Genomic DNA, 23467 nt, shown 5'->3' on the forward strand with positions numbered 1-23467 from the left:
GAAAACTAAAGATACATGCATTTTATTTGTAAGTGCTTTTAAATAGCAAGAAAGGAGCAATTCTCTTATGTTTAACCATTATGAGCTGAAAGCAATACACTGACATTTAAAGCTTATCAACCAAAAATATGAAACCTGATAGAAATATAAAGGGCAGACTGAGAAACTTTGCAGCCTGATCTAAGTCCTATATACTCAAAACAGGGACAGAAAATGGTAAAATCATAAACAACCTTGATTATTCCAACCTTGATTATTATAGCTCTCTAGCTTGTACTATCTAAACAGTAATTCAGCCATTATAAAAAAAAAAAGCTTGTATCAATACTTTATCAGAAACCAAACACACTGTCCACTGCTGGTTAATGAAACTGGGCAGACTATCTCAAGATTCATTAGGGCAGGAAATTAATATACTACTTCATACCTTGGACTATTAACCCTCATAGTAGTAGTATGTTAAGGAAGAGAAATCTAGAAAAGTCTGAAATTTTGCCTCCCAGCCCCACCATAGCAAACATCCTCTAAACTGTTCTCACACTTTGTCTAATAAATTCTCCTAAGATAGTTTACCCCTGTAATTGAAAGGGAAAAAAGGCTATGCAAATACCCTAAATTTACAATACATTAAGTTAGGTAATATTTTTACATTTTACTAAAATCTTGGTAAGTGCTCACTGCTTGCTCTAATAAAAAATCATGAGCCCTGGCTGGTATGGTTCAATTGGCTGAGCAACATCCCCTGCACCAAAAGTTTGCCGGTTTGATTCCCGATCAGGGCACATGCCTGGGTTGCGGGCTCAATCCCTGGTAGGGAGCATGCAAGAGGCAGCCCATCAGTGTTTCGTTATTATAATGGTGTTTCTCTCTCTCTCCCTTCTTCTCTCTCTAAATCAATAAAAATTCTTTTTAAAAAATATGAAATTAGCCGAAACCGGTTTGGCTCGGTGGATAGAGCGTCAGCCTGCGGACTGAAAGGTCCCAGGTTCGATTCCGGTCAAGGGCATGTGCCTGGGTTGCGGGCACATCCCCAGTGGGAGATGTGCAGGAGGCGGCTGATCGATGTTTCTCTCTCATCGATGTTTCTAGCTTTCTATCTCTCTCCCTTCCTCTCTGTGAAAAATCAATAAAATATATTTTTAAAAAAAATATATGAAATTAAACATTATATTATGGCACCCCCTTCTGGTAACAGGACTGAAACACTATCACAAGATTAATTTTAGCATGGCAGCTTCCCTGCAGGATTTGAACATATTACTGCAATAAGAATATTCTTTAGTGGTTATAACAACAACAACAAAAAATACCACAAAAACCAAAAACCTATGAGAGAGGGGAAGGGGGGGGATGTTGGGAAGAATGCTACCCACTCCATAAGACATTTATGCAGCCTGTCAGAGGTAGTCTCTGGCACAACACTTCACTCAGTTAATTAGCATTTTGCTGAATGTCTAATACAGGCCAGTTGTAAAGCTGAAGCTAGGATTTAAAGTTGGCATGGTTGGACCATGCCCTGATGGAGCTTACGGTGAACAACTACAATCCAAGACTAAGACATGTACAGAGTATTATGAAATCACAGACTGAGGAACCCAATCAGACCTCTAGAGAGTGATAAATAAGCAGAGTTTTGGAAGAGGCCAAATTAACTGGATAAATGTGGGAAGGGAAATTTTAGGCAAAAGAATAGTATAAAAGCACAGATAATCATGACATGTTTGGGGGGGAAAATATACTGGGTTGAACAGTAGCAGAAAAAGAAGCCAAAGGTCATATCACAAAAGGCCAAATATGCTAAGTTAAGGAGTTCAATATCTAGTATGCATTAGACATAGATACTAAATAGATAATTCTGTTAACGTTGTAATTAGCTACTTACTAATAGGAAAGGAGCAAAGGGAAGGCCAGACATTATAAGCATGGCTATCTGGCAACTTTACCAGGAAGCTGCAATTTTACACTGGGAAGGGGTTCAACAAAGGGGAAGATGGATGCATGTAGAGTCAAGTTGGGGTGACATAAGGAAAATACTGGTCTGTCACTCTAACCTGGGAACGAAGATCATTGGCTTTGGGTAGAGCCAAAGCAAGCCCATGAAAATTTGGGAGTATAAAATCCCAAGGCTAAGGAATTCTCTCTCTCTTTGCTCCTGCTTCTTTGCACTTGCCCATGTTCTCTCCAGAGCCAGGTGGCCCTAGAAGTCCCAGGCCATGCAGACCCCAAACACAATGGATTGCAGATGGAAACACAAGCTAACCTAGCCTGATGCTGGACTGTGCAAATATGGAACGAAGGCTCTGGGCTGTGGCTTTAATTCTAACTCTGCTAAGATACAGCTGGACTTTTTCCTGTGGGACAAAGGGAGATGGGATCTTGGAAACTCAGGGGTTTAATTCCATGTAAATAAGTATCTCTCATTCTCCTATGCAAGTCTCAGAAAATTCCTTTTCTCATGACATCACAAGAAGCCCACTTCCACCAGCAACAGGTGGGGACAAGAGAACACCCCACCAATAACAATTCCATGAAGTAACTTGAAAACAAAACTAAATAAACCTAAAACATGACTTTGAAAGGAAAAAAAAAATTGCAGAAGCTACGTGAAAAAATTCATAATTACCTTTTAAACTCATCATGGTAGAATTCAGACTTGCAAGTTACCATCTCGCTACCCTGGATGTCCTCGCGACTTCTGACTCCCCCAAATACATACAGTTCCATGGCAACTCCACAGGCTACAGCTCCAAATCTGAAAGGCCACACAAAGCTGATTAGGCATTTGATTTACAACTCATGACCCAATTCCCTAATTCCTCTTCTGCTTGTTTTAATTCTGCAATATTCAGTGTTTGGTGAATATGCATTCTTCCTTTTTCAGGAAATGGATTATTCATTTAATTTTATATGAACTAAATGCCAAGTCAAATAAAAGGTTCATTTAAACGAAAAGAAGAGCAAAAGCCAGGTTTGGGGAAAGTCCATATGCACATTCTTTCACCTTCTCTCTTTCAGCGGACATATAGCAGTCCATTGCTGGGTCCTTGGGTCATAACATTCCACAGATTCAAAAAGTTTTCCATATGACCCTCCACCCATGGCATAGATTTTCTTTTTCATAGCTGCATAGCAGCCAATCTGAAATAAGAAAGCAACAGTGGGGAGGCAACATTTATTATTAAAGTTAGATAGATTAATATTCACTTATCTAAGAGCACTGTAAGACTTCTAATAGTAAAACTATGGTGTTTTCCAATATTACAAATGATTTAAAAATGAGAAAAAGAGAAAGGTACTACACATATTATTAATCCTCAGAAAAGAATTAACTTCATCTAATACTATTTCACTAATTAATAACCCTCTTATTCAGGGAACTTTCCAGTCTATCTTTTCATCACTGTTAAAGATTCCAAGATTTAATTCTATGGAGCAAGATGTCACTCAATTCCTGCCCAAATAATTTAGTTGAAAGGGCACAGACAGTGAGAGAACATATTATGAGTAGATGTCAGTATTTTAAAGGTGGACATACCTACAGCACTGGACAAAACTCTGGTTTGATGATAAATTCACTGCTCTCTCAGAGAGTATAAATAAAGACAGATGCTCTATTGAGCCAATGTGACCATTTGTGTCTTTATATTCTACCCAGTGAGCAATGGTAGTTCTTTACCTCAAAATTAATGTTTCTCCCTCGTCCTGCATGATGATTAAGAAAATAGGTTTAGAAGATGTGGTTGCTTCCTAAGTTAGTGCACTAACAAAGCATTTATCAAGTGTAGGCCTTGGACACAGCAGTGCCAGACAGCCACTGTTAGGTAAATGCTCACATACCCTCCGTTTCCCACCTTGGTGTATGGCTGATAGCAAAGGCAAACTACCAATAGAGGCAGAATTCTGTAACATTAATTCTTTTAACACTATCAATTGTATTAAAAGACTTATGTAGGAAATAAAAAAACATCCACTATAAAATCCAGTTTGTAAACACAAGATATGGTTCTCACCTTTCTAACCATGGTCAAATCAGGTTGCTTTGTCCAGGTTTTAGAATAAATATCATAACACTCCATGGAAATTAGCTCTTTTTCACCATCCTCTCCTCCTAAAATGTACAGCATTCCATCGATCTCCACAATTCCAAAGTTATGTCTTGCCTGAAAAGACATCAAAGATCTTTGTATACAAAAGGCTGTCATAATGAAAGCCGGTATTATGAATTTAATAAAAATTACAGATATGTTCCAGCAAGGACGTCCATGCTCAAAACCCTCTCTCTCAAACATTTCTGCTTTCCCTAGCAGCTCATTCTGTCTATCACAATAGACAGAGAACCCAAGCCTAGAAATTTCTCAAAACAAGGGAATTACCTGCATGGTAAATTCTCAGTCAGAATCAGTACTTTTTACTCACAATAGCTCACAAATAGAAAAAAACACACATTAACTTCTGGTTCAGTGAGATTCTTTGTGCAAGTTTATCCAAGTTGATGTGTGAAAGACAAGAACCACAGTAACAGGACTGCCTGCAGCAGAGAAGCAGTGTGGGAAACAGGTCTGTGCTAAGGCTATGGCAATGACAGAATCTGGAGGCATTTCACATTCATTTGTCAATATTTTCTTAGTGTCCCCTATGCACCTAGCATTATTCTAGCACTAAAGATAGAATGTCAGCCAAACACAGACAAACTCCTCTGCCATCAAGAGTTTGTGTGAACGCTCTAGTTGGTTTGACTCGGTGGATAGAGCATCAGCCTGAAGACTGAAGGGTCCCGGATTTGATTCCGGGCAAGTATCTCAGTTGCAGGCTCAATCCCCAGCCCTGGTCGGGGCATGTGTGGGAGGCAACCAATCGATGCGTCTCTCTCACATCGATGTTTCTCTCTCCGTCTCTCCCTGTCCATTCCACTCTCTCTAAAAAAACCAATGGAAAAATACCCTCAAGTGAGGATTAACAAAAAAACAAAAAGAATTTGCGTGAACTTTGCAGTATGTGAGAAGGTGTTACATGGTATGAAGAGAAAGAAGGTAGGGTAGGGGAGACAGGAGAACAGATGGACCAGAGGCAAGGTTGCCCTGACAAGGTGCTATATGGGCAAACATTGAAGGAAGCAAAGAACATGGGCATCTGGCAACGATTCTGAAGCAGGAGTATTTCTAGGTCTGAGAGACTGCGAGGAGATCAGACTGAGCAAGGGGATGGCACAGAGAGGAGAGCTGGGAGGGCAGGCATTGGCCTTAGGCAAGGGGGCCTGGCAGGGTTGCTACATTTTTTCTTATACTCAAGTGCAAAACAAAAGTGCCAAAGGGAAAAAACAAACATGCCGAACAAATAAAAAAGCAATGTTTTACCTCATTCATTGGTGGCAATGCAGTCCATGAATTTGCATCTGGGTCATACTTTTCTCCTGAGCTCAGGGTCTGCTTATTTTCATCTTGGCCCCCAAATACAAACAAAAATCCTTCTGCAAAAATCAAAGGAGACACACAAGAAAGTTAAAACAAATCTTCAATACCCACCTCCAGTTGAATATAAATGCCACAGCTGTAGAGAGAGAATGTAGAGAAACCTTCTCTGATAACAACAACAGATTTGAGATCTTTATCAGATTCCATTCCTTCCTTGGTGAGAGAGGAAGTCTGAGTCACTGACCATTTTACTTCACTCAGTATGTTTGAATGGATTCCCTCTACCCTACAGCATAAAAGGAAGACACCACCCACTCAACCCACCAAGCAGCTCTGGGTTATCTCAGTTCATCTATTCTGGGAAACTATTCAACCTTTCTTTTAATGGCTTTGAGGGGATGAAAAAGACAAATCTAAACCCCAGGCCCACAGCAAATGTGCCTCTCCGAAGTTTTAACCCTCAGGATGAAGTCCAACCAGAACTAGAAACCAGATTTAAATCTCCTTGCCTATCCAGGAAATCTCAAGATTTGAATTTGATTAATAGTAATTCCAAATTAATACTGTACTCAGGTATACAAAGAAACTAGACTCTATGAAGCAGACAATAGGAGGTAGTCTTGCAAAAAATTCAAATTTCAAATATTGAAATAATCAAAAGACTTAAACAACAATGCTTACTATGTTTAAGAAATAATGACAAATTTGAAGATAACTCTTCGGAAATAGGACTAAAGAAGTGACTAGCAGATTTGAAAAAGATTTAAAGAAAATTTCTAGAAATAAAAAAAAGATAAAATTAAAAGTTCAATAGATGGTTTTAATGGCAGATCCATCATATTAAAGTGGTAATTCATTAAATGGGAGATAAATAAAAAGAAATAATAAAGAAAGCAATATAGTGTGGCAAAAACATAAAAAACAAAGCAATGGTAGGAGGCAGAGGATGGAGTAAAAATGTCTAGCCATGTTTAATCTGACTTCCAAAATCAAAGGAAGAAAGGAGAACAGAGGCAATATTTTGAAGATATAATGAATAAGATCCAGACTCAAAAGGCTGAGCCACAGAGTCAAGATGACCAACAATCCCCAAATATGGTAAAATGTCAAATAAAATGTGCATGTAAGCACACTGTAATGAAATGGCAGAAAACTAAGGAAAAATATTTTAAATACAATCCTGAGAAAAGATAGATTTTTAGGCTGACAACAATAACAACCAGAAGTTAGTAGAAAGATATTTTCAATGTGCTGGAAAATAGTAAATACCAACCTTAAATTCTATACCTAGCAAAAATATCCTTTAAAAATGAAGGCAAAGTAATGATACTTTCAGACAAATAAATCTGAAGAGTTTGCTACCAATAGAACCACAATGAAGAAAATTCAAAGGGATGAACTTTAAAGAGAAGGAAAATGATCCTAAATGGAAGGTCTGAGGAGCAAGGAAGAAAAAACAAAGTGGTAACATGTGGGTAAGTTTACACAATCTACCTATAGATACATATATAAAACATAGATTAATGAAACATGTACATATGCAAATATTGTATTTATAAATGATCATGTATTTTAATACTACTAAACTAGAAAACATGAAAAATAGAGTATAAAAGTACTGGTTAACTTTAGGCTTTGATAATAGGCTCTGGTTTCTAAGGAAACCTTCAAAGGAATATACACAAAGAATATAACTTCTAAACTAGTATAGAGGGAAAGAATAAATGACCAAAAAAGTCAATCAATTAAAAAATGCAAGAAAAGAAGAAATGCAGAATGGCTGGGCAAATAGGAACTACTTCAATCATTTCACAACCTCAGTCCATACAACTGGACACAATCCCTCTCCTCATGGTTTAAAGTTTCTGAAATGTCAAACTCTCTAGGAAACTTTTGAAAATTAGTGATATAGGAACCTTTGTGGTTAGGTGTGCATGTGAGAAAATTCTAAATATGTATATACATCATGGGAGGAAAATTTAAGGAAGCAAGTTCTGAAAAGGTAGAACAGAGAAATCAGCCCTACATCCTGCTGGCTATACCACTCCATCCAGCTGTTTATTTTGACAATACTTTCAATTAACCTGGCACCCAGAAAATTATTCCATTTCTACACTATAGTATAGATTTAGCCATTTCTATAACATGGTATGGTGTGATAAAGATTTATTTATTTTTTTAAATATATATTTCTTTATTGATTTCAGAGAGGAAGGAAGAGGGAGAGAGAGAGAAACATCAATGATGGGAGAGAATCATTGATTGGCTGCCTCCTGCACACCCCCTTCTGAGGATCAAGCCCGCAACCCGAGCGTGTGACCTTGGCCAGAATCGAACCTGGGACCCTTCAGTCCGCAGGCTGACGCTCTATCCACTGAGCCAAACTAGCTAGGGCGGTGTGATATAGCTTTAAAAAATAAAGTAAGCATCCCAGAAGGACTGCTGACAAAAATTAGAATGAAGTAAAATGGTACTTGTGGGGTGAACCCAAAAGGCAGATCCAAGATTAAGAGAAAGGAGGCTAACGGGTAAGGCAGCAAAGACAACCTTTTCTCTCATTTCCTTGAGTAAGAGCTTTGAATACCGTGGAGCTATTTTCAAACTTGTAAAGGTCAACTAAAACATCCTTTCTGTGGTAAAATAACTTTATGTCATTGTTAAGTAATGTCTTCTAGAGTCTCATATGAAATGCCTGCTTTTACAATATACTCTTATTTTAGACACAGTTATATCTTGTGATTCTAAATTGAATTTCAAAGATGATGTGACTATCACAGCTAAGAGAAATTCTGTGTTCCAAGTATGGTCACACAGCTCATTGCTCTTCTATCAGTTAGGCAAACTCATTAGTCAACAGAGCCAAATATCAACAGTACAACGATAGAAATTTCTTTTGAGAGCCAAATTTTTTAAACTTAAACTATATAGGTAGGTACATTGTTATTAACTTAATTAGGGTACTCCTAAGCTGGCCTTTGCTAAAAACGTCCTCAATCTGATTGAGGTACGTTCGCTGAGGTCAACCCCTTCCAACTCTCCCATCCACACTCATCTATCTGAAACAAGTATACAAGACGAGTGTGGATAGGAGAGTTGGAAGGGGTCAACCTCAGCGAACGTACCTCAAAACAATGTACCTCCCCCGCACTGCATATCCCGTCACCCGAACGACACCCCCCACTTCTTCTAACGCCAATTCTTCAAAATAGACTCACCCAGGCTGAAAACCGACTACTGGGCATGGGCCACGAAGTTTCAATCGCACTGTATGTGCGCGCCCGCACGTGGTATTTTGTGGAAGAGCCACACTCAAGGGGCCAAAAAGCTGCATGTGGCTCGCGAGCTACGGTTTGCCGACCACTGAGTTAGGTCATTAAGTAATATACTAAAGTCTGAAAAATTGCTATGTATTATAATCTGGGGACAACAAGGACTGACAGAAGACACTCTTCTTACCATAGTCTTAAAAGTTAGAAATACATTAAAAATGTCATCACAGAGATAATAAAATTGTCTCTTTAAAAGGCTGTCAGCCCTGGTTGGTGTGGTTCAGCAGTTAGAGCATCAGCTAGTGAAGTGAAGGATCAAAGGGTTGAGGGTTCGAATCTGGGTCAAGGGCATCTACCTCGGATGCAGGTTCGATCCCTGGCCCCAGTTGGGGTGTGTGCAGGAGGCAACCAATTGATGTGTCTCTCTTACATTCATGTTTTACTTTCTCTCTCCACCCTCCCGCCCCCACCATCCCTTCTACTCTGTCTAGAAATCAATGGGAAAAATATACTTGGGTGAAGATTAACCAAAAGAAAAAATAAATAAATAAATAAAGGCTGAGTTGTTCTGCACAACCCAGAAATTACACATTACTTGATCATGTGTTTAAGTAAAATTTGCCACAGAACAGTACCTGCTGAGAGCACTCCATGGTTAATTCTTGGCATGCTTAAAGGGGCCAGTTCAATCCAAAGCTGCCTATTAGGGTCATAAAGAGGGCACATGCAGCGCATTGCTGCTGTTGGTTTCCGTGAACTAAAAAGGGAAATAGATTAGCAGTTAGTATGTTTTATGTAGTTCTGCTACAATAACTATGACTGGTTTGCCACTCCAAAAAATGTTTAAACCATTTAGAAAATCTACTGCTATCATGCTTTAGATACTGAAAAATATTATGAATTCTTGTTCACACAGAGATCTTTCTTCCCCTATACCATTTTCAAACAACACACACCCATACTTACACTCTTTCTTCTCCACCAACGGTCACAATGCACTCTGAGTAGCCCCGGGGTTTGAAATTGGCCAACATTGCCTCTCCTTGCTGTGGCTGGCTCAGTGGTATATTGCTGCACTCTTTGACAATTTCTCGTACTAATGGTTCATTCAGCATCTGTTCCCGCAAGTAGCTGGAGTCTAATCCTGAAACCCACAGTGCTGACATCACATCCTTCATGTGGACCTGCAGAAGAGGGTAGAGAGGATGGGGAGGAAAAATGGAGAATGTGATACATAGCTTTTAGAATATGGATTTCCCAACTCATGGAACACTGAAATTGTTGATAGAATATCACAAGGCAAGTTATAAATGCTAGTACTCCATGAATATGCTTACCAGCCCTGTTCCTTTCTATTTCCCATAGCCTTGATTTTTTAAAAAGTTTGATTTTAAAAAAATCAATTCATATTTATATTTGATGTATCACTGTAAAGTTTCAAGCAGCTTTCTTTACACCCTATAGGGTTCTCATAGCAATAAGAAAACTTGCAAGAACTCTGCTACAATTTGCTTGAATGTGCTGTGAATTAAATCATGTTTATAGAAGTATTATATACAGTAATAGCTTGATACAATATGGTAAACCAGTTAGTGAAAATGTTTCAACATTATTATTATATGAAAAAATTAGAAAAGACAAGGTTTATTAAACTGATAAGAACAGATACTACACTTGATCTTAGCCAAAAGGCCGAGAAGCGATAGAAAAGACAAAGTTTAAAAAAATCCTGAGTACTATATAATTATTTCTTAAGTAATTATTGTTAAACATATCTAATATGTAAATATGAATTATATATTTTTCATGATCCATCATTAAATCTGAACCAAATGATTATAGCATTCTACATACATAAGGTGAAACTCTTTAATGATAGTCTTTCTTGGTTTTGAAATAGTCATTTTAAGGTATACTCTTCTATACCCTGAGTATTAAAAGGTAACAGTTTTTACAGCATCATGTTCAGATTAACCAAAGGATGAAAAACTGCCTCTTGTTTCCCCAGCAGTCAGTTGACCTTAGCATCCTCATCACTTTCCGGCAAGAAGAGGGTAAGGGAGAAACTACTGATAGTGGACTCAGTGAATGGCACAAGCTGGAAAATGTTCTATCTCCTTTCCTAACTTACCCAACTAATGTGGAAAATAGAGCATCAACTGTATAACTATGCTGAGTCTACAAGCATAGTTTCTGAACATGCTCATAGGCCTACAGAATTTACATAATTATACAATAATCATTAAAACATAAGTCAATGGTTATCAAGAACTTAATAATGCAATTGTACATTTGAAAACTACTCTAAAACCTAATGTAGTTTTCATTGTAAGTATAGTAATTGAAGCTAGCATCTAATTTATAAGTACTGGACTTAAAGCCCTGTGATTTTGCTCCCTCCCCCAGTGCAAAAACAATTTGGATCTAAAGTCTGATATTCTTGAAGACCCTTCCTTCCCAGGCTCACTCCAAGAGCCTTCCTATTTGGACCTGCATTATCATGAAAACTTCAGAGTGCTCTCCTGCTTTCTCCCCAGTGGTGTCAATCACTCCAGGGAGAGCCCACAGCCCTCCCCCTTGTGCCAGAGCTCCCAGTGCCCCCCTTGCCCTGCTGCCTGCATCAGAGTTACTGAAGAGGTTAGCCAATGATTTAGGGTGATGAAAGTGAGTCTGGGACACTGCATTTCAATAATCTCCAGCTTAACCTGGAAATGCATTTTCCCATAAAGAACAACATACAGAGGATAGTATGTTCTGAAACACCAACCGCTTTAATGATCCTATGGGAAGATGCTTTACAGAGATCTTTTAGAATGTAACTTTGCAAGTCTTTCACGTTGAAGGAGAAAGACATCGATAATTTGGATTAAAAGTAACTAAATCAATGAAATAAGTAAAAAGGCAAAGTTAGACAACATTATAAACTACAAATACCTTTCTCATTTCTGTATCATGTGCTATCCATCGAATTACTGCCTCAAATACGTATCTTTCATTGCCAACGTTTAGCTTCTCAAGAGAAATCACTTCCTTAAGCTTCTGAGGACTCAGTTCTAGGAATTCTTCTGTGCTGCTGACATCTCGAAAGTGAGTCTCCAGGTATTCCGTGGCAAGGTAATGCACGTGGTGCAGACAGTAGTGAAGTGCAAAGTCACGGATCCCGATGCAGTTCTCAGCAGCAATGCAGCCTTCTAAAAACTCGCAGCACAGAGTCTTAAGATCCGTCAGCAGGAGCAGGTCCGCTGCCTGGACAACATCTTGGATGGTATCTTCATTTAGCCGGATCTGTCAGAATTTCATAAATATTTTACATTTGAATGTATATATTTAAAACCCAAACCACGAATCTATTAGGCTGAACCACATGAAAGCTCCATTTCTGTAGGTCAAAGATGATAAAATATTGGCGATTTCATATGGTTTAACATTGTACTTTTATCCAAGAAGAGTTTGAGTTCCCTAAGGAACCTTTCAATAACATAAGCAGTGGGTGGCTGGTTAACTTTTCCTACCATGTCCCTTGCTTTACCAATGTTAACTACCAACAACTCTTCAAGGTGAGCTGTCCAGTTGGCTTACTTCTATACTCAATTTAGAGAAAAACCTTAAATGACTGAAATGCTTAGGAAATTGAAAGTTCTATATTCTATGGTAAACTGAAGGTGATTTCTTTAAATAGTAGCACCAGGGCTATGGGAAATGTTGCCTCCAATATATTAAGTTAATGCCTTTGCCAAATGGTATGCAAGCTGAATGTAAGCCGCTTGAAGAAAGGGGCTCCATACTGCCTTAGAAGCCTTGTCTAAACACCAAACACTGTACTCGGCTTGGTAAAACAGATACAATTTGGTCCCAAAGCTACTTTCTGGAAAGAATCCCTTTTATAAGACTTTAATAATAATTTTGAATATTTACTTATCCTTAATTTTCTTAGTTTTCTGACTGATGCTTCTTCCTCCACCCACTTGACAGTTTTTCTATTCAACAGTAAGGCAATGTAAAGAAACAGGCCTCTAAGATATTGCCATGATCACAAGTGGTCCCAAGAATGGTATTTATCCTCCATTCGGAAATGGGAGGAGAAGGTTCAGAGTACAGAACAGCAAGAAACACTTTACTACAGTTCACACATTTGTATCACAGATTTAAAAAAATGTATAATTGCCAACCACCTTGGAAAGCAAGCAACAAAAATAGGAAGAAGTGTATGGGGTAAGCTACAAGTATGGAGAAATTTCCCGTTTACATAACATTAAATTTAGCCACAAGACAGTGGATAGCTGTAGACTATTCAAATGTAGGCATGTAAACAAAAACAAAAACAAAAAACCCCACTGAATTCTATTTCAGTAAAACTAAACTGCCATATCAGGAGTTTGCTATAACTTACCTTGTAACTATGATTTTAAAACCACAATTAATTTAAATTGGGAACAAAATCTGTAAATAAGGCTTTAGGTTTCAAACCTAAGCCTTAACATGAGTAACCTCTTACTGGCTCATAACTTGTTACAACTGCTGCTGAATCAATTTTACAAGTTAGATAAGAGCCTGGTTTTCTCCAGGATTTTAAGGGCTGCCCTAAAATTAATTTAAATTCATTTATTTGTAACAATCATATAACACATAACCTTACATCCACACACCCACCACCTAGTGTTTAGAGAAACGGAGATAACATCATGAAACTAAACCAAAAACTTCAAAAAAGGGTGACAATCACTGAGTTTGACTAGACCAGTGGTCGGCAAACTGTGGCTCGCGAGCCACATGCGGCTCTTTGGCCCCTTGAGTGTGGCTCTTCCACAAAATACCATGTGCGGGCACGCATGTACAGTGCAATCGAAACTTCGTGGCCTATGCGCAGAAGTCGGTATTTTGTGGAAGAGCCACACTCAAGGGGCCAAAGAGCCGCATGTGGCTCGCGAGCCGCAGTTTGCCAACCACTGGACTAGACAGAATGAATATATTTAGAGAAAGTGAACAGCACACTTAGAATATTTAGAAACATGTAGGAGACACAGCCTTTACAAAAAGGAAAAGTAACGTAAGATGAAGAAGGAATAAAGACAGTCAGGAACAAACTCTCAAAGAATAAAGATACAATGCATTCTCACTCACTTCTTCCTGTTAAAAAAAAAAATGAGCCCTAATTCACACCTAAGATTTTTCTTAGGAGTCCTCATGCTATACTTTCAATCACATAGCAGGCAGGGGTTAGAAGAGGGCAAAGAAAAGAAGTCTAATCACGTATCACTTTCCTCCCCAGGTTTCATTAAACCCCCAGAAACGTAAGTGGAAATAAAGGGAAATCAGAAAGGAAGAATAGGGGTGGTGCAGGGATATTGGTCCTGCTCAGGAAACAGGACCAATCATGAATACAATGCAGGTGCCTGTCATTTGTGAGTCTAGAACTCTTTATTTCTAAATATCCCCCTGCCCAAGGAAGTTCCCATTTCCATGCTATGGAGACAGAATGAGTTCCTCAACAGAATGGGAAAAAAGCAAAATTGGAATTAAGATTTAAAAACAAAAAGTCAGCAGTGAAGGGAGCATCCCACGGTCTTCACATCTCATGCTAGAAGGTGGAGCTCAGGATGTACAATAAAAAACGGGGACTGGGGAAGATCTTGCTCAGTCTGCCTTTCTGTAAAGAGCAGAGCCCTGGAAGAACACAATGGGCGCCATTAACAGGAGCAGAGACCAGGCAAGCACATGGCGACAGAAGATGAAGATGAAGGTTACGTGGTCACAGAATGGATGAAAGGAGACCCTCACCCTGAGCTTGAGAAGCCTCTACTTAGTCTTCCTTCCTTTGTGTCTCATCATACCTGCCCACTGAAGATGTAATCCAGGATCTCTCTCATAACCATTACCGATATCCCTTCAAGTTCAATCTTATAGGTTGATCCATCATCTTTTGGAGGATTATAGTTTAACTTTGTCCTAAGAAAGGAAAAAAAATGTAAAATTTCTATGAAAGAACAAATAGGCATAAATAATTATGCACTAAATATTCTATAAAGTTATGATAATTACCAGTATATGAACCCCACCTAGAAAATTCAGGTTGTTAACTTTAGATTAATATATATATATATGTATTTTATAACTTTCAACTCCTAAACATTTGTTCCTGGACTCAAAATGCTACTTCTTAAAAACACACACACCAAACAAACAAATAAACAAACAAATAAGACAACCAGATAAGATCCCTTGAACAAGGATCTCTACTACTTCACCTTGGGAACCTCAGGTCTTTCAGCTTATTTTTTCATGTATTTAATTATCCAATTATTTTTTAATAAAGTAACTAGGACCCCACAAACCTACCAACCAAAACAAAAGCTATGATGCTGACAACAACCTGCTTCTAACCAATGTTCCTCTTCACCACTCCATTCTTCTACTTCCGCCATCTGAAGTAACTATTACCCTAAATCCTATGTTCAATTTTCTCTTGTGTTCTTTTTGTATCCATGAAATATATGTGACACAATATTATTGTATTCATTAAATATATAATATATACATACTTATTATTGTATCCATGAAATATAATATAAACATCCATGAAATAAATAATATGTAAGTAAATGTATCTACATATAATTTTAAGTTGTTAATTTTATGAGTTTCATGTTGTCTATAATCTTTTGGGGCTTTTTTTTTCATTTAATATTACATTGCTAAGAGTCATTTACATTGCTGCATATCACACTGGTTCTCTGTTCTTTCTACTGTATAATACTCCACTTTCCTGTTGATGGGCATCTGGGCCATTTCCAGGTTTTCAGTATTGTGAACAGTATTGCTAGGACTATTTTCGTACATGTCTTCTTTTGTATTAGGCAAAACAAATTTCCCTTGGTGGTACCTCTGGGAGTAGAATTATGCTAATTATTCTCCAAAGTATAAGATGATAGTAAATGATTCTCCAAAGTAGTTAGAGCAGTTTATAGCCTCATCACGTATGTGTAAGAGAACCTGTGGACCCACAAATTCTACGACACTTGAATCTGTCATACTTCCTAAATTCTGCCAATCTGGTGAGTGAAATATAATCTCTCATTGCATTGTGATCTGCATTTCCCTCACAATCCAGGTGCTGAACATCTCTTCTTATGTTTGTGGTCACATGTATTTCCTCTTCTGTGGAACACATGTTCAGTTCCAATTTCTTCTTCAGTTTTTTACTGAGTACATTGTCTTCCTCATATTGAGGTGGAGAAGTCCTTTATTATATTCTTGATATTAATCTTTTGGCAGACTTGACACTTAATGTGATGAACGATAATTTTTCATGGTCAATGCTTTTTTGTGTCTTGTTTAAGAACTGGTACCTTAGCCAAAGTCTAAAAGAAACTCCTAATTTAGCAGAGGAAAGCTGAGACACTGTCTAAATTGCACTTAAGATCCCCCAAAGGATCGGAATTGGTAGTATGAGGAAGCTGTGAATACTAGTAGAAGAGTAAAAGATGAGCTAAAAATAGAAGAATGGATTGACAAAGTCTTAAGAAATAGTTGAATTCCCAGATCCTTCTTCCACATATACACACAACTCTCCTGCACAGTTCAGTAAGGCTCTCCCCAGTTCCAATTGAAGGTAAGTGGTTTATATTCTGAAATATAAAACTGAGGGTGGGTCTCTGGGCAGGGTGATATTAGGCTCATTTGAGGTAGGTGTACCATGCCAAAAACTGAGTTGAGTGTTTACATACTGAATGCTGAGACTATCAGTCTTTTTTCTCATCTCTGCTCCTAAAATGCTGAAAGCCAGACCTATGGCCTCCATGCAAGAAACTGGAAGACTCTTTTGGAGGATCTGATCAGCTCAAAAGGAAAGACTTAAAGATATGGACATAGATCTGCAACTAGAAAACAACCTAGCTTGATCATGCAACAGCGAAACCCACAGTCAATAAACCTAATTTACAGGCTCTGGGCTTCCAATACATTATGGAGCAGCACTTCTGAAACTTCTTCATGTCACACCACTCGTAGAAAATGTAACCTTACTCTGGGGCAGACAGATGAGGCTGTGCACAGGCCAGGGGCGGACAGAGGCCCTGCCTCGCCAGATGCTGCCCAGACACTCCAGGACTGACACCATCATTATCTTCACACACTTGTAACAGTTTTGTTTTGTTTTTTGTTAATCCTCATTTGAGGATATTTTTTACATTGATTTTTAGAGAGTGGAAGGGAGGAGGAAAGACAGAGAGAAAGAAATATCGATGTGAGAGAGACACATCGATTGGTTGCCCCCTGCACATACCCCAACCAGGGTCAGGGATAGAGCCTGCAACCAAGGTACATGCCCTTGATCAGGAATAGAACCCGGGATCCTTCAGTCCTTGGGACAATGCTCTGTCCACTGAGCCAAAACACTAGGGTTCTAACCTAGATTTTTTTTATAACCAGCCAGCCTACCAATCAAATGTCAGCAGAGAACAGGCAATTTCAGCTTCACAAGGTCTCAAAACAATTTATCCCCCATGAAACCTTTCTCAGAATGATGCTGGAAAATATGTCCCAACAAACAAGGCAGTGCATCAAGGCAGTGCATTTAGTATCCCCTGGATATTAAACAGGGAATAATGAAGGAGGGTGTTAGGATAACAGCTATGTACCAGTACAAGGAAGCCAGTCGATTTTGGTGTCAGTAGAAGACCTTGGAAGACCTCAAAGATGAAACTGATAGAATATATAATGACCTGAGGTATAAAGAGGATATTCAGATAACTTTGTTTCCTCCCCATATTTCATATCTGCTATTCCTGCCTCTATAGTTTCTACTGAACTGTTTTACTCAAAAGGTATTTCATTGCCAAAACTGGTTTGGCTCAGTGGATAGAGCGTCGGCTTGTGGACTGAAAGGTCCCAGGTTTGATTCCGGTCAAGGGCATGTACCTGGGTTGCGGGCACATCCCCAGTGGGAGATGTGCAGGAGGCAGCTGATCGATGTTTCTCTCTCGTCGATGTTTCTAACTCTCTATCTCTCTCCCTTCCTCTCTGTAAAAAAATCAATAAAATATATTTAAAAAAAAAAAGGTATTTCATTGTTTACTTGTTGTACCCTAGCTTTATCTATATGCCTAACACTTTCATTAAAGTGAAGAAAAATTTCAGTCAATTCTTAATCAAGAGATAAAAATAGTATAAGTGGTATGAATAATACCTAAAACATTAATATTTGGCTCTGAAATGCATCATGTACTATTTTGGCAGCAGATGCATCTTCTAATAATGTTTCACTTAGGATGTCATGATTATATTTTTCAGTCACTGTGCTGGTTATCAACGTATCAATTCTCGGATCCAAACTCACCATTTATTTATTTTAAATATTTTTTTATTGATTTCAGAAAAGAAGGGAGAGGGTAAGAAAGAAACATCAATAATGACAAAGAATCAATGATTGGTTGCCTCTTGCACGCCCCCCACTGGAGATCAAGCCCGCAACCCAGGCATGTGCCCTTGACTAGAATTGAACCTAGGACCCTTAAGTCCTCAGGCTGACACTCTATTCACTGAGCCAAACCAGTTAGGGCTTTATTTATTTATTTATTTATTTATTTATTTATTTATTTAATCCTTACCTGAGGATATTTTTCCATTGATTTTTAGAGAGAGTGGAAGAGACAGGGAAAGACAGAGAGAAATATCAACGTGAGAGAAACACACCGATTGGTTGCCTTCTGCATGTGCCCCAACCAGGACCCAGGCTGGGGAGGAGCCTGCAACTGAGGTAGGTGCCCTTGACCAGAATCAAATCCAGGACCCTTCGGTCCGCACCGATGCTCTATCCACTGAGCCAAACCGGCTAGGGCCCAAGTTCACCCTTTTTGCAGGCTCTGTGAAAATGGATCTGAGCCTTTAAAAATGATTCTTTTGTCAACTAGCAAGATGTTATGGTTTTCAGTAGAGGGAGCTGGAAGACACTGGAGGAGAAAGAGTTCGGCTTCTGGGCTCTGGTACAGCAGCTAGGTAGGCTGCTACAACATAGCCTGCATTTCAGTGTCAGGCTCCTGCTACAACAGTGGTTCTCAACCTTTCTAATGCCACGACCCTTTAATACAGTTCCTCATGTTGTGGTGACCCCCAATTTCATTGTTACAAATTGAACATAATTAAAGCACAGTGATTAATCACAAAACCAATATGTAATTATATATGTGTTTTCCGATGGTCTTAGGCGACCCCTGTAAAAGGGTCATTTGACCCCCAAAGGGGTCGCGACCCACTGGTTGAGAACCACTGTGCTACAACATAGCCTGCATTTCAGCATCAGGCTCCTGCTACAACACAGCCTGCATTTCAGCATCAGGCTCCTGCTACAACATAGCCTGCATTTCAGCATCAGGCTCCTGCTACAACATAGCCTGCATTTCAGCGTCAAGCTCCTGCAGTACACAGCTACTTCAGTGTCCAGTAGTTTTCCCCAGAATCTCCTTCAGGCAGTTCAGTGGTGGAGTGTTTCTGGTGAGATACCTCTCCATGAACACATTAGAAGGCAGATTTCAGAGGGCTGGTTTAAATCAAGTCCCACCAGTGTGGCTTCTCTGCCATGCAGAGAGCCATGGCTGTGCCTATCCAAAAAATTCTACATCTCAGCTGGGGATGGTGGCTACCTCTTTTATCAGGGATTCCTGTATTTTTTAGTTTTCTTTGTTAATAGAGGCCCGGTGCACAAAAATTTGTGCACTCGGGGGGGGGGGGGGGTCCCTCAGCCCGGCTTGTGCCCTCTCGCAGTCTGGGACCCCTCGGCGGATATCCACTTGCCAGCGGGGAGCAGGCCTAAGCTGCAGTTGGACATCCTTAGCACTGCTGAGGAGGTGGGAGATGCTCCCACCACCACCGCTGTGCTGGCAGCCGTCAGCCTGGCTTGTGGCTGAGCAGAGCTCCCCCTGTGGGACTGCACTGACAACCAGGGGGCAGCTCCTGCATTGAACATCTGCCCCCTGGTGGTCAGTGTGTGTCATAGTGACCAGTCATTCCCAGTGGTTCTGCTGTTAGGGTCAATTTGCATATTACCCTTTTATTATATAGGATTAGCCAATCTCTCATTACTCCAATCTCCTATTGTAGTTCATAATTCTTTTTTTTTTTAATCCTCACCCAAGGATATTTTTCCATTGATTTTTAGAGAGAGGGGAAAGACAGAGAGAAATATCGATGTGAGAGAAACACATCGATTGGTTGCCTCCTGCATGCACCCTGACCAGGGCCCAAGCTGGGGAGCAGCCTGCAACCGAGGTATGTGCCTTTGACTGGAATTAAGCCCAGGACCCTTTGGTCTGTTGGCCGACCCTCTATCCACTGAGCCAAACTGGCTAGGGCAGTCCTTTCCAATATTAGATGGTAAGAGTCACTCAAATCAATCATGAAAGCCCAGCTGGTGTTGCTCAGTGGTTGACTTAAGAACCAGGAGGTTGAGATTCGATTACCAGTCAGGGCACATGCCTGGATTGCAGGCTCAATCCTTGGTAGGGGGCATGCAAGAGGCAAATGATCAATGATTCTCTCTCATCATTGAAGTTTCTATCTCTTTTTCTCTTTCCCTTCCTCTCTGAAATCAATAAAAAAAATTTTTTTAAAAATTTGTGAGTCTTGGTTCATACTTATTGTTATTCATAGTTACTTCCTTCTTTCATTTCTTAGTCACCATGCCTTTCTTATTTAGTAACCTCATAAACTTGTTTTATCCTCCCTTTTTGTCTTCACTTTCCCCCCATCCCTTTAGTTTTTGTTCCATTCTGTTTTACATTTCTTTCCTTCAGTGAATACCCTAATTTTTACATGCTATTTTCCCCCCAATACCTACCAGGTGGCTATCCTTAGCACTCCTCTAGCCCAATACATTCTCTCCATAGCTTTTACCTTGCACATCATCTCTAGCTCCTCTGCCAAATATAACCGAGAATTCAATGAACTGAACTGAATGAGTTAATGAATTTTTTTTTTAAAGCTAAAGGATTAATAACTGATAGGTTTGTTTCTAAAGTTAGCCCATATATGTGTGTGTGTGTGTGTGTGTGTGTGTGTGTGTGTGTGTATATATATATATATATATATATATATATATATATATATATATATATATAAAACAGGAGGTATATATGGGCTAACTCTTCTTTTCTATGTTCTTCCATCTCTGCCCCAGCAGGCTATAGAGTCATATGTAAATAGCACAATATCTTTGTTTTTATTATATGATTGTCAATTTACAAACTCCCTCTTAGAAAATGCAGCAGTCATAAATATCACTTTCAGAATTTCATAACCCTCTTTGAAAAAATGAGAAATAATTAGGAGTATGGTAAAATTGGGCCTCAGGTATTCAGATATAAATATCCATGCCTATCACATTCTTCCTCAGTCTTCTGTTTCTAGGACAAGACATTCCCCTCTCTGCCCATTTTCTCATTTGTAAAAAGAAGAGGTAAAATGAGGTGATTTGCGAGCTCTTCCTCCCTGAACATTGCTGGACTAACCTGCTGGAACAGGCTGTGTGCACTTACTACAGAGATTGCTCCGGAGACACATCCTGCTGAGTCCTAGAGGACAGGGTCCACCCAACTCAATCAGTTACCTAGGATTTATGCCTTCTATCGGGCATGTGGTAGAAGTTTATTATTTTCTATTAAAGTTGAACAGAGGTGAAACAAAATCAATTTTCTTTCTTTGACAACACTAAAAAGTGGTTTTGTAAGAAAAAAATTGTCAGCTACTAGCTGGTAATAAAGCTGGTATTATTTGAAGTTTTACACCCATGAATGAGGTCTACAACTTTTAAATAAGTATAATAGAGCCAAAGTTCTGTTGGTTATATATACAGTCCTGTTATTACTGGCTTCTAATTCCTGAAAAAGTTGCATGTGTCTAAATGCCATAACACCCCAGATAATCAGACCTGGTTGTTTTCTTCCAAGAATCACTTTCCAGTGGTTCTCAACCTTCCTAATGCTGCGACCCTTTAATACAGTTCCTCATGTTGTGGTGACCCCCAACCATAAAATTATTTTCGTTGCTACTTCATAACTGCAATTTTGCTATTGTTATGAATAGTAATGTAAATATCTAATGTGCTATATGTGTTTTCCGATGGTCAAAACCCACAGGTTGAGAACCGCTGCTTTAGACAATACTGAATAGGATTTGATGTAACAGTGAACAAAGAATATGTCTAAGCGACTTTTCTTCCTCTCTGATGCAAAAGCTTGTCTGCAATAAAAGCAAGGAAACATAATCAAAGAGTGAAAGAGAATGTAAAGTTCAAGAAGTCAAGGGTGATTTGTAGCATTACTCATACAGTTTCAAATGATTCCTATCACATCAAACTATGTAGCTACCAAGAGCAGGCTCATTGAGATATGTGCAGAGGGGCTTGGGCCCACCACTCTATTTGCCCAGTTAGGCCTAAGTAATAATTTATGTTCCTGTGGGAGTCTACTTTACAGATGCCCCCACTTCCCTTTGTCTTCATGAGCTCCTAAAAACTGTATCAAAAAAGGATCTTCAGGCCCTAGCTGGTTTGGCTCAGTGGACAGAGTGTCGGCCAATCGGACAGGATTCCGGGTTTGATTCTAGTCAAGGGCACACACCTCAGTTGCATGCTGGATCCCCGGCCCTGGTCACAGTACATTTGGGCGGCAACCAATAGATGAGTCTCTCTCACGTTGATGTCTCTCTCTCTCCCCCTTCCTCCCAATCTCTCTAAAAATCAATGGAAAAATATCCTCTGAATTAACAACAATAGAAAAGATCTTCAGGGCAGAGGATTTTTAGGGCAGTGAAATCTCTCTGTATGATACCATAGTGGTGGATACATGTCTTTATAGTACATTTACCCAAATCCATAAAATATACAACACCAAGAGTGAACCCTAATGTAATCTATGGACTTTGGGTGAGTGTGGATCAGTATAGATTTATCAGTTGTAACAAAGCTACTCCTCTTGTGGGGCATGTTGATAATGGGAGAGGCTATGCATGTGAGGGACAGGGGTATATGGGAAATCTCTGTGCCTTCCTTTCAATTTTTCTGTGAACTTTAAACTGTTCTAAAAATAAAGTCTATTTAAAAGTGTACTCCTTTAGTCCCCATTCAACTTAATAAAATAAAAATTTGTAGGTAATATTTCCATCAACAGATGGCATCCTCTCATGTCAAGGCTTTTTATGGCCTGCTTTTTCCATCGATCTCGCAGTTCCTGCCACCCAAGAACTCCATCTACATGGAAGAAGAGCATTTACACGGCTATGAGACATGACCGGGGCCCTAGAGGAAGGCCCAAGGAAGCCCCAGGCACATGGTGGGATAAGAACCAGATGTTACAGCCGAAACCGATTTGGCTCAGTGGATAGAGCGTCGGCCTGCAGACTGAAAGGTCCCAGGTTCGATTCCGGTCAAGGGCATGTACCTGGGTTGCGGGCACATCCCCAGTAGGAGATGTGCAGGAGGCAACTGATCGATGTTTCTCTCTCATCAATGTTTCTAACTCTCTATCTCTCTCCCTTCCTCTCTGTAAAAAATCAATAAAATATATAAAAAAATTTAAAAAAAAAAAAAAAAAAAAAAAAAAAAAGAACCAGATGTTACAGACTGACTTCTAGGGAAGCTTCCCTTCCATAGCACCTTTACCTACTCAGGGTAACTAATCATTGAGGCTCTCTTCCTACAGGGCCAATCAAAGCCAGGGGAGCAGTGAGGAGAAGGAACCACAAGAAAGCACAGGCATTATGCTAGGTGACCCATCTGTGTCTGTCACCAGCCTAGTG

The 23467-nt window shown here is 39.4% G+C and overlaps 1 protein-coding gene and 1 pseudogene across 2 annotated transcripts in view; both read right to left on the reverse strand.

Annotated features, from left to right (window-relative positions):
• GAN (gigaxonin) overlaps positions 1–23467 on the reverse strand; it is a 54516-nt gene that overhangs the window by 10851 nt on the left and 20198 nt on the right. Inside the window, exons 2-9 of one of the 2 annotated variants that reach the window (XM_036346664.1) lie at positions 14512–14626; positions 11615–11965; positions 9647–9864; positions 9316–9437; positions 5355–5467; positions 4011–4160; positions 3002–3138; positions 2624–2752 (exon numbers count right to left, since the gene is read on the reverse strand). In XM_036346664.1, the coding sequence (XP_036202557.1) occupies positions 2624–2752; positions 3002–3138; positions 4011–4160; positions 5355–5467; positions 9316–9437; positions 9647–9864; positions 11615–11965; positions 14512–14626 (1335 nt within the window). The remainder of the gene's footprint in view (positions 1–2623; positions 2753–3001; positions 3139–4010; positions 4161–5354; positions 5468–9315; positions 9438–9646; positions 9865–11614; positions 11966–14511; positions 14627–23467) is intronic. The other variant, XM_036346665.1, reaches the window with a different exon arrangement.
• Positions 10277–10384, reverse strand: LOC118674882 (annotated as a pseudogene).

This window comes from Myotis myotis, unplaced genomic scaffold (assembly GCF_014108235.1).
Source record: "Myotis myotis isolate mMyoMyo1 unplaced genomic scaffold, mMyoMyo1.p scaffold_m19_p_19, whole genome shotgun sequence".
In the NCBI taxonomy this organism is placed as follows: Eukaryota; Metazoa; Chordata; class Mammalia; order Chiroptera; family Vespertilionidae; genus Myotis; species Myotis myotis.